Source organism: Carettochelys insculpta, chromosome 4 (genome assembly GCF_033958435.1).
Source record: "Carettochelys insculpta isolate YL-2023 chromosome 4, ASM3395843v1, whole genome shotgun sequence".
NCBI lineage: Eukaryota > Metazoa > Chordata > Testudines > Carettochelyidae > Carettochelys > Carettochelys insculpta.
Window position 1 is genome coordinate 2664600 of NC_134140.1, and position 12259 is coordinate 2676858.

The 12259-nt window shown below is 48.7% G+C and overlaps 1 protein-coding gene across 3 annotated transcripts in view; it reads left to right on the forward strand.

Annotated features, from left to right (window-relative positions):
- ADISSP (adipose secreted signaling protein) overlaps positions 1 to 12259 on the forward strand; it is a 127362-nt gene that overhangs the window by 73832 nt on the left and 41271 nt on the right. For all 3 annotated transcript variants that reach the window (XM_074991638.1, XM_074991640.1, XM_074991639.1), the window contains one exon: positions 11466 to 11604. In XM_074991638.1, coding sequence (XP_074847739.1) covers positions 11466 to 11604 — 139 coding nt within the window. The remainder of the gene's footprint in view (positions 1 to 11465; positions 11605 to 12259) is intronic.

The window sequence follows — 12259 nt, forward strand, 5'->3', positions numbered from 1 at the left end:
AGCCTGGCTGGAGGCTGAAGCTAGACCAGCTCCCTGGGAAAGGTGGGAGTTTGAACACTGAGAGAACTGACTGCTGGAACAGCTTGCCAAGCATGGTGGTGGATTCTTCGGCCCCTGACCTGTCAGTCAAGTCTCAGTGTCTTTCTAGAAGAGCTGCTGTAGCCCAAACAGCAGCTGGGGCCTGCTGCAGAAATCACCGAGTGAGATTCTCAGGCCTGTGTTTTCCTGGAAATCTGACTTGGTGGACAAAAAGGTCTCCTCAGGCCTTAGAAATCTGACCCTCCTCCGGGGGGGAAGCATCTTGGTTTCCTGCAGCTCTTTGCAGCAGCCAATGCTTTTTCTTTCTATTTTTTTAATAATCGCCGAGATCAGCTTCGGAAACATTCCCAGTTTTAGTTCCCTTTCATCATTTCACTCCTCTGCCATGGCGGCGCTGGTTTTCACACCTCCTGCTGAGATCAGCACAGCAATTAAAGACGAGGAGGAGAATATCTGCAGCAATAAACCCACAGCCGACGGATACAGATTCAGTCTTGTTTAGTGTACTGAAAGGGAAGGAGTCCGCTGAGTGTGTGGCGTGAATATAGCATCTGTCCAGCATCCCATGGAAGACACGGGCCACCTGTTTTCAGATGACTCTGACAGGTCTGTTTTGAAGCTGCTGTTTGCTCAATTGTCCTCCCTTTTTTGTGACTCGGTTTCCTGTTTGCACCTCTTCCAAAGGCCTTTTGGTAACAGATCCTGGCCATAAGCCTCTGTGGGGTGGGGGTGGATGATGGAAGATGAGTGTGAATTTGAATTATTTGGGAAACATGGGCTCCTTGGCAGGGAATGGTGGTGGTTTCATTCCTTCCTTTGTCTGTCACAGAAAAGCCCACGGCAGTTTGGAGTTGAGGGCAGGTCTGGGTCTGAAGCTGGCCCCTGGCGTCTGATACTCAGTGGTTTGTACACACAAGGGAAGAGACGTGCTTTCCCTGGCCTACAGTTCCTCTCAGCACTCAGGGTTGCAGTCCCGCTGGATGTGCAGTGCTGGCAGCTTCCCCCTGGAGTGGCGGAAGGGCATCTTGTGAAAGCAGCAAGTCAGATCCTAGCGAGGAAAATAGGAGCATGAGCTTTGGCAAGTCACATGTAAAAGTGTAATTGGGCAGCCTCGCTCCAGACAGGAATTTGAAGGGTAACAAGCAAATGTCACACAAATTAACAGCAAACTTTTTTCTCCGGTGCTTCAGAAGCAGGGATTTTATCCACCAACCAGTGAGATCGCTGAGCAATCAAGGTGTAAATCTACCTCTGAGAATCCAAAGCTGTTCCAGATAATCTTTGCATCAGTCTTCACGGCTGAGGATGCGAGGGAGATTCCTACCCCGAGCCATGCTTTGTAGGTGACAATCACACCTCGCCAATCTGTTAGAATTCCCTGAGATCATCAGGAAGCATGTGGATAAGGGTAATCCAGTAGGAATAGTAGACTTGGACTTTCATAAAGTTTCAACGAGGTGCGTCACCAAAGGCTCTTAAACAAAGTAAGGAGTCGGGGAATAAGAAGGAAGGTCCTCTCAAAGTGGTAACTGTCTAAAAGGCAGGAAACAGGAAGAAATTGTCAGTCTTCACAGTGCAGAGGGGTAACTAGTGGGGACTAAGAATCCATCTTGGGACTGTTCTGTTTAAGTATAATTGTAAGTGATCTGGAAGAGAAGCTAAAAAATGGAGTGGAAAAATTGGCACATGCTACAAAATTACTCAAGGAAATTAAGTCCAAACCAGACTGCAGAGAGGTACAAAGGGATCTTTTGAAATTGGGTAACTGGGCAACAAAATGGCATGAAATGTAGTGTTAAGTGCAATTAATGCACATTGGAAACATAATCCAACTGTACATACAGTATAAAGGGGTCTAAATTTGCTGTTAACATGCAAGAAATAGATTGTAGAGTCATTGTGGTCAGTTTTCTGAAAACATCTGCTCAGTGTAAAAAAAAAAAAAAAAAAAAAAGCAAACTGTGTTTGGACTCACTGAAAGGAGTAGATAATAAGACAGAAATATCAGAATGCCAATCCCTGGTACACCAGGGTCTTAAATATTGCATGCAGTTCTGTGCACCCTCTCAAAAAAAAAAAGGTAATCTAGAATTGGAAGAGGAACACAAAAGGGCAACGAAACATTTAGGGCTTTAGAACAGCTGCCGTATGAAGAGATTAAAAAGACCTGAGACTTTCTGCTTGGAAAAGAGATGACTTACAGGCGATCAGCTCACGCCGGGTGTGGAGTAGGGGCATAAGGAAGTGCTGTTTACTTCTTCACACAGACAGAAGCGCTAGACATCATCATCAAACCACTACCATGGGCTCAGCGCCCATTGGTGTCTGATGCCTTTCACTATTTCCTTCTACCTTTCCCTGTCCAGTGCGGAGTGGCTTAGTTTCTGTAGACTAACTCCTCACCAATCTACTACATCATCTACCCGTTCTCTGTGGGGTCTGCCTCTCCTATTCGAAATGTCCATTATGCTGAATACCAGGGTCTTGATTTTTCGTTCGTCGTTCGTTCTGCAAATATGCCCAGATACCTGTAACTTGCATTGTATAACCTTCTGCAGTAGGTTCTCTTTTGGCCGTATCTTGCTATGTAATTCCTCGTTGGTGACCTTCTGCATCCACCCTATTCCCAAGATCTTTCTATAATAACTCCTCTCGAATGCCAATATCCTTCTCTTCGAATCTCTCGTTATCGCCCGTGTCAATGAAATGAACAGGTGGCATGTTGAAAACAAACAAGCGGAAGTATTTCTTCACACAGCGCGCAGACAGCCTGTGGAAAGCTTTGCCAGGGATGTTGTGAAGGTCTGTAATGTAACTGGGCTCAAAAAAAGAGTAAGTTCATGGAGGATCAGTCCATCGGGGCTATTGGGCAAGATGGTTAGGGATACTCCCCAATGCACTAGGTGTCCCCATGCCTCTGTCTGGCAGAAGCTGGGACCAGATGACGGGATGGATCACTTGCGAATTGTAGCTGAAACATCTGCCCCAGCTCCTGTTGGAACCCACGACTCCGAGCTAGCTGGACCATTGGTCTGAGCAAGTGTGGCTCCTTGTGTAACATCATCAGTGCGGTAACCCTGCTGTGGAAGGCAGGAACCTCTGCCCATTGTGTTATAAACAGGAAGACTGCCCACGAGTCACTGCTTGAGAGAGAATGAAGGAATGTGAAATGTCACCAAGCGAGCGAGCATTGTTTATTCCCACTTCTCTCTTCTCCTTGAAAACGTCCTAGTTAAATCCCATCTCCCACCAAGCGGCTTAGCTTCCAGACAATGCTGTGCTTGTGCCTCAGAAAAGAAAAGAAAATCCCAGACATTTATATTTGCTGCACTGGGCTGAAGGACCAGACCTTCAGGTGGTGTAAATCAGTGCAGCGCTCTTGAATTAAATGCACCATTCATGTATCCCAGGTCTGATGATGATCTGGTCCAAAGTCCTCAGGCATTTTCTAGTCCGAAGGAGACCTCAGCTGGGCTCCTCATGATTTCACATGGAGGTTTCAAACCCAGCTGCACTGACAGGGGGTCAGGATGCCTTCACGCTGCATTTGTAATTTATTCCCCTGCTGCAAAGGGGATTGTAAGTTACCGGAAAAGGCTTTGGGCTCATGCTACAGGGCTAAAAATAGCAGCGTAAATGCTCCTGCTTGGGCTAGCCCCCCGGCGCTAAGCTCTGGGGTGGGGCTGGGTCTGAAAACGCCGAGCACAACCTGTCGTCATTGACGTTACTGGCCGATTGCTGGCTGAGATCAGTGGCACAGCTGCAGGCCCATTGGCAGTAGATTTGTCACTGCCTAATGGAAATGCAAACCAGTTAAATGCTTCCTTTGCTGGTGGTTTCTAATTTGAGCAACAGGGATGGATATAATTAAATATCAGACACGTACTGGAGAAGCTGTCAGCTTAATAACCACAGGGAGTGGGGAGTATGGGTAGGACTTTTAAACACCTGAGCTCAGTGGGGAACTGCTGCGTGGCCAGGGGCCTGGAAATTGCCTTCACTCCACTTCCAGAAGAAGGATGGGCTTAAGTTCTAGGCACGAGCCTGGGAGTTGTGGGTTCAACTCCCTGTCCTGCCACAGATTTCCTGTGTGACTGTGGGCTGGTCATTTAGCACAGATCTGTGCTTAAGACCTCTCCCGGTTTAGGAACCACAGTCGTGACTCCATGAATGGGAGGATTTGAGGGGCTGCCTGTAAGAGCAGGGGTTGGAGGTCCTGTCCACCTGTTCCTAATGTCAGTTACTGGTGTGATGTCTACATCTAATTATTTCTTATAAGGTTACTGTGCTGTTAAAAGCCCCACTGCAGATGCAGTTGTGCGGGCATGAAGGGGCTTTTCTCAATTTCGCTGATTTCACCAGTGCAGTAAAGCCTCGAATCGCTATTTCGATTTAACGCCAGTTAAGTGCAAATTGAAACTGCCCACCCCTCCAGTCCCTAACTCCCCCCGCTGGGACAGCCCCAACGCGCACACAGCTGCTTGCGGCGCAGTTTCTCCCAGCTTAGAGAAACCGCGTCATAAGCCTCTGTCTGTGTGCTGGGCTCCCCAGCTGAGGAGCCCAGTGCGCAGACAGCTGCTTGTGGGGCCAGTTGTCCCAGTTGGGAGAAACTGCAGCAAGCAGCTGTGTGCCCCCCAGCTGGGGGAGGCTGGGGGCCATGTGGCTGCCCACTCCCCACAACGCACCCCCCCCAATTTACAGAAAATTCGATTTACACTGAGGTTGCCCAGGACTCCACCTCTGCATAAACCGAGGGGGTACTGTATGAGTCACTGGCAAAGCGCTCCTTGGTGTGCATTGCAGCTCCGTTTGTTGGGTATGCAGGGGGAGGTAGAAGGCTTTTCTAGTGAAGACAAGGCCTATGTCTCTGCACCTCTGCCCCCCACCTCTAAAAAAGGGAGAAGACTCTTTGTTGTGAATAGATGTGTGTATCATCCCTTTCGTGGCTGGAAATCTAGGGTTGGAAAACGTTCGTGCCAGCCTGGTCTGGTGACTGAGGCCAGGGGCCTGGTTTCTGTTGGCTCTGCTAGGGATTGGCTGTGGCAAGTTGCTTAACTGCTCTGTGTCTGTTTCCCCATCTGAGAAACAAGGGTGCTGTTGGAGACCCAGCATGCTGGGGGGGGCGTGGGGCACAAGCCAGAAGCAAGTGCTGCTGTTTTAAAACAACTTTTGCATTATAATTACAAAAGGAAAAAGCCTTGAAACAGTGGAATTGGTTCAGATTTTTGGTTTTCAGGAGAGTTTTAACTTGATCCTAGGTCTTTAGGGCCTCAGATCGAACGGGCTGGGTGTGTGAGACCCAAACTTATCACAGCCCAAGCACCAGGCAGCCCCCTGCACTTGCAGGGCAGATCCTCACAGACTTACGCTTGAACTTAACACCCGCAGTGGAGTACCGTAACCGTCCTTGTAGGGCTCATCGCTTGGGCTCCCCTGACTCTTGTGCAGATGATGAGGGTGCATTAACGAGGCATGTTGCACTTAATTGCCATGGGCCTTCTCCTGAGAAGTGAAACGAATGCGAGAGAACTGTAATAGGGCAGAACTGCCTGAACCTGCAACCGTGTAATAGGTTTGTTCAGCTCTAAATAAGAGGGCCCCTGGGCTGCAGGAACCGGGGAAGTGCCAGCTGAGAGGGGGCACGATTACATTGGTTTTGAAGAAATTAAGCCGTGACCGAGTAAGCTGTGCACTCAGGGTGCATCACAATTCGATCTCTGTGTTCCGGCCAAAAGTCACACGGCTGGGAAGGATGGAGAACACGGGATCTGCAATTAGCCAGGCCAGAGGGGTGGTCATGTGTCACCCCCCATCCCTGGGAGCATGTCGCAGGTCCCCTCCAGAGGCTGTGCTAAAGCAATAAGGGGGCACGGGGCAATTGGCTGTCTCTTCCTCCAGCCCCGCCGTGGCTTCTGCTGCCTTCCCCGCCCTCTGCTTTCTCTCCCACCGCCTCTGCCACTGCCACTGCCAAGGGAATGCCCACCCCCCAGCCGAGCCAATCAGAACATTCAGAGGCCCTGAGTTAAGTGGCGGGGCCAAGCTGGGGATGGGTGGAATTCCCAGCTTGATTAGGCGGACGCATTGGTCCCTGAGAGTCCCCCAAGATGCCGGTGAGGAGTGAGTGCTGCCTGCTGGGTGAGTACATGCTACGTTAAGCCTATTGCCATCGCCCTTCATCAGCAGGGTGCAGTCTTGAGCCCCCTTGAATCCCTCACATACTCTCTAGGGTCCTCCCCTGAGGACCCTTCTCCCTTGGGGACACCCCTCTGGAACCTCCCAGCACTCCTTCCTGAGTGCCCCCCCAACATCCTTTCCTGTGGTCCTCCCACAAGTTGGGGGGCCTCAGCTAATTGCCGGGCTGAAAAGTGGGGCCCGCTGTAAAAGTGCTAAAGAACATTGGCTCACTAGGCTCATGCTCCTAGGGAGGCCATTGAAATGTTGGTTGTCACATGGATTCACCCATGGCCATCGGTATCTCAGGGCATGACTGCAGCTACCTCCTACCAGTGCACAGCAGTTACTGCTTCTGAGCGTGTCTGGGGCCTGTCTCCTCTCCTCCAGAGCTGGTTGGGAAACTCTTTTCTGGTGGTGTGAAAAATCCCAACAAAAGCAAATTTTTTTTTTCATTGTCAAAAACTTGTCTTTAGAGTTTCAAGTTTTCATCAAGCCTCCACCCCTCAAAGTTGGTGTTTTATGGCAGGGCCGATTGCTTCTTTTAATTGCTGTCTTTAGTCAGGAAACTATTTTAATCACGTTAATTCAGAAGGTTCTTGATAAATTGGAGAAACAGGCAACTGGCAGTAAAATGAAATTCAGCAAAGATAAACGTAAGTTAGCGCACTAAAGGAAGAAACACTAAATGCACAAATACAGACTGGGGAACACTGGCTTGGCAGCAGGGCTGAGAAGGATCTAGGAACTATGGAGGATCACACATCAAGGTGCTGCAAAAAAGACAAATGCGGTATTAGGTTGAGTTAATAGTAGTGTAGCGGACAAGTCATGGGAGGTGATAGCACTGCTGTATTTGGCACCCGTTGGGCCTCAGTTGAAGTATTGTGTCCGGTGTTGGTCACCAATGTAGAGAAGCTGGAAAGGCTCCAAGGAGAGTGACAAAGATGATAAAAGGGGAGGAATGCAGCCATAGAAGGAGAAGTCTGGAGGAACTAGGCCTGCTGAGTTTGGAAAAAGGAGTTTAAGGGCTTGCTTGTACTATGGGAAGGATCGACCTGTTTGCGTTTGCGGGCCTGGTACACACATGAAATTGAACTTTCTGGGGTTGGCAGTCAAACCCCATGTTCCTCGTGATAGAATTTCTCCCGTCTACTTCCCTACTTGCAGACGGCTAAGTAAATAGATTGCAGATAAGTCGATTCTATCTATGCAATTGCCAGAGCTAGAATTGCATATCTGCAGTTGACTTACCTGCCTAGTATAGACCAAGCCCAAGGGCACACATGATAGCAGTCTTCAGATACTTGAAAGGCTGCTATGGGAAAGATGGGGAAAAGCTGCTCTCTGTTGCTGCAGAGGGCAGGACACGAGACAATGGGTCAAACTGCAGCACAGCAGTTTTAGAGTAAATTGCAGGACAAACTTCCTAACTATGGCTACGTCTACACATGCCCCAAACTTCGAAATGGCCATGCAAATGGCCATTTCGAAGTTTACTAATGAAGCGCTGAAATGCATATTCAGCGCTTCATTAGCATGCGGGCTGCCGCGGCGCTTCGAAATTGACGCGCCTTGCCGCCGCACGGCGCGTCCAGACGGGGCTCCTTTTCGAAAGGACCCCGCCTACTTCGAAGTCCTCTTATTCCCATGAGCTGATGGGAATAAGGGGACTTCGAAGTAGGCGGGGTCCTTTCGAAAAGGAGCCCCGTCTGGACGCGCCGCGCGGCGGCAAGGCGTGTCAATTTCGAAGCGCCGAATATGCATTTCAGCGCTTCATTAGTAAACTTCGAAATGGCCATTTGCACGGCCATTTCGAAGTTTGGAGCACGTGTAGACACGGCCTATGAGAACAACAGGACAGGGGAACAGATACCTCTGGAGGTTTGTGAAGACTCCTTCCTTGGCCTGGGGTGGTTTCAGACCCAACAAATCCGGATGTTAGATAAGATGATGATGATTCTTGCGGTTCCTTCTGAACCTGTGACTGCATGGTTTTAGGTTTTTTGTTTCTGCTTTTCAGTTACTTACCTAAAGAAAGGTGTGTTTTGTTTTTTCTTTCCCCCCCGTTAGTTGTTAGCCAATAAAACACACAATCCCAGAAGTTTAATATTGGACAAGGTCTCATGAGGTCATCTAGTCCAAACCTGTGCTCCAGTCAGGACCACCACCAACTAAACATTCCAGTCAGGGCTTTGTCAGTCTTGGCCTTAAAAACCTCGAGGGATGGATGTTCCACCATCTCCCTCTGCAGCCCATTCCAGTACTTCACCCCCCTGCTAGTGAACGTCTTTCCTAATAACCAACCTAGATCTCCCCCCACCATAACTTGAGACCATTGCTCCCGGATCTGCCATCCGTCACCACTGAGAACGGCCTCTTTAGAGCCACCCTTCAGGTAGCTGAAGGCTGCCGTCAGATCCCCCTCGCTCTTCTCTTTTGTAGACTGAACAACCTGCGTTCCCTCAGCCTCTGCCAATAAGCCGTGGGCTCAAGTCCCGTAATCGTTTTAGTTGCCCTCTGCTGGATGCGCTCCAATTTGTCTACATCCTTCCCATAGGGAGAGCCCAAAACTGGACCCACACCCCCCCCTCCTGGTGCGGAATATATTGACCAGGTTGATTTGCAAATAAATGGAGCCTTTATGCTAAACTTGGTGCTTTGTTTTGCTAACCAGGAGTCGAGACTATTTGTATTGCTTATTTAATCAGTTCTTTCGCTTATATTTATTCAGATTCTTAATTTTTAATTCTTGTGTTACTTTGGGAACTGGTGAACGATGACTTTCTTGTTAACTAGATGATTACTTTTCTTGTGATTGGTTCACGCTCTAGGGCTGGACATTCAAATTGAATTTAAAGTGTGTAAAACAGCATTTAATATTTTAATTGAAATTTCCTTAAATGTGCTGATTTCATAACCAAAAAGAAATGCTCAAAGTATGATGTGAATTTAAAATAAACTGGTACATTAAACGTAGGACTTGTGATCTGTAGGAGGAGCGTTGAACTGATGGGTTCTGGCATCATGGCCTTCAAGATTTTAGAACTGCAGTAAACTCTTTCATATCTGGCAACCACAAGGACCAGGAGGTTGCCGCATATTCAAATATTCTGGCTAATAGAGAGGTATCCATCGCAACGCATAACACTAAAAGGAAACCACGTTAGATATTAAGAAACAAACAAAAATGTCTGCACCATCATCATCATCAACCACCATGGGCTCAGTGCCCGGTGGTGTCTGATGCCTCTCTCGCTATTTCCTTCCATACAAATGTACGCAGAGGACTTTATTTCCCAAAAACAGTAACGTGGCACACTCTAAACTTAGACTGTATTTGCTGTATTTATTTGTATTTACTTTCACTGTACTGTACTTTTGGAAGATGTAACTAAAATTTACTCATGGTTCAAATACCGGTTCTTTGCGAGTGCTGGACAGTAGAATGTCAGATATGAGAGAGTTCAAAACAAAAAGCAGTCAAGTAGCACTTTAAAGACTAGCAAAATAGTTTATTAGGTGAGCTTTCGTGGGACAGACCCAAGTGGGTCTGTCCCACGAAAGCTCACCTAATAAACTATTTTGCTAGTCTTTAAAGTGCTACTTGACTGCTTTTTGTTTTGAAAGTGTATAGACTAGCACGGCTTCCTCTCTGTTACTATGAGAGAGTTCAGTGTAGCAGGTTTTATCTCCGAATACTAGAACTGCAAGGAACCCCAAGAGGTCACAGAGTCCAATACTCTGCACTCGTGGCAGGACTAAACACCATCTGTATCATCCCTGACAGAGGTTTGTCTAACCTGCTCTTAAAAATCTCTGGTGATGGAGATTCCATAACCCCCCCAGACAGTTTATTCCAGTCAAAACGTCCCTGGCAGCTTGTAGACTGGAAAGGGGAAAGCAACTTTCTGGCTTCTTCCACTCCAAACTGGTTCCTTAACATGAAGGAACTAGTCCTTGAACTGAGCTGGGTGAACAAATGGAGGAAAATCTCTTTCTGTACCCCCAGAAAAGCGTCCTGCTTTCTGAAGCCGGTTCGTTCTTTAACAAACTGTGATTCCACGTGAGAGCCAGTGAGTTCCACCAGTTCAGTGATTTGACTTTTCTCCAAACTCCGTAGCAAACATAGTGGTTACTATCGCTTGTCTGTATTCAATCTGAGCTACTTTAATAGATTATTGTCCGTTTAAGTCTTCAGGTAAGTTTTGAATTTCAAAGAAGTTTAATCAAAGTATTTCATTGATATAAAAATCTATTTAAATAAAAAGTCACTTTTAATGTAAGGACCGGTCAGTGGAGTTTTATTCTACCTGGTTTTGAGCCCCAAAAACAACAATCAAAAATTTACATTTTAAAATAGAAGAATATTGATTTTCTGGTTTGAAAACCAAAACACTTGGTGCAGGGGGGGTGTTTTTAGGGTTTTTTGACAAAAGCGTAAAACTTGTGTTTTGACCGAACTGGAATTATTTTGAGGAAAAACTCCATTTAGTTAGAAACCCTGGATTTTTGGACCAGGTGCACCCCACTCCCCTGCTTTAGGTGTGGTATCACTGACTTTGGTGCTCAGGGAGAGAGGGGCCTGGCCAGGGTCCGAGTGCCGTCACTTGCTCAGTAACGGAACCACAATTTTCATGCCCTCCAGGTCTCCTGTTCCCTCCTGTGTCTCACAACCCCCTTCCTTCTCCCAGCTGTGCTGTGCAGGCTCCCAGCCCAGCCAGGGAGCAGCAGTGAAGGCAGGGCCCCAGATGTTGCTGGACCAGAGAGCTCCTGGGCCCAAGAGCCCCAGCAGCTGGGAGTGGGGCCTATTGGGAGTCCGGCCACACAGAAGCAGCAGCAGAGGCCAAGAGCATGGCGAGGGCCGGGGATGGTGGTGCAGCCGACAGCAGGGGCCAGGGCCAGGAGTGGGGCTGGCACCTATGGCTGGTGGTGCAGGCTGGGAGTATGGCCAGGGGGTCAAGGAGCCAGGAGTGGGGCTGGTGGCGTGTCTAGGAGAGCTGCCAGGGCTGAGCAGTGGGAGCCAGGAGGCCTGGACTGCACCTTGTCAGTTCCTGAGGTGCCAGAGCAGAGAGGTCCAACCTGTACTCTAATACCGAGAACTGCATTTCCCATCGGTGTTAGTTCCCAGGCCTTTGGTGCTTTTCTGGCTGGCACCGTGTTGTGTTATTTCCCTGCTTGGCGGTGTGGCTGCGAAGTGCTCGGTGCGAAGGCAGAGGTGACCCTGCAACCTGCACCCCTTTCTCCCCTTCCAGGTGGGCTTTCTGAAGATCATGCACAAATACGAGATCACGTTTCTTCTGCCTCCCATGCAGAGGCTGGGGAAGGACATCTGTGCCATCCCACTTCCAAACGTCAACCTTAAAGTCATCAGCATCACTCCAGTGTCTGAAGGTAAGATCTGCCCCTCCGGCGCCAGCCTGCTGCGGCTCCAAAGGCAGAGGAGCTGACTCAGAGGTAGTTTTATTGGTACAGCCCCTGGGATTCCCAGGAGCTCAGCATGTCTCTTTCCTTAATGCCCCGTGCATTCCTGGGGCCTGCTAGGGGCTCCTGATTGCTGGGCACGGGAGGTATGGTCAGGTGAGCATGGCAGTGGCAGGAGAGAAAGAGTGTGGGGTAGAAGAGAACAAGCATCTGCCTCCTGCACTGTGGCTTGGGCTCCACGCACAGAAGGGGTGGGGCACCAGATTAATTGGCTGTGACGTGCCTGTGGGAGGAAGGTACGTGCTTAGCCAGTTGGTGAAGGGTTTCGCGCTCCCAGCAGGCAGCAGCTCTTTCTGATGGCTGGACCCCTACGGAATCAGGGCTAGAGTCAAATTCTTTGAAGGTGCTAATGAGCCCACGTGGACAAGGGAGATCCGAAGCAGTGTTTCTCAAACTTTTTTATAAAGTGCCAGTTTTGTTTTTGTTTTTTTTTTTCAAACTGGCTGGAAAACGTGGTCCCAAGGTAATCTGAGGTATTGAAACAAGGGCCATTCAACCTGTCCAGATTCCAGTACCCTTTGCAGGAGTCAGATTTGTTTTGCATACCACCAAGTTACACTTCACT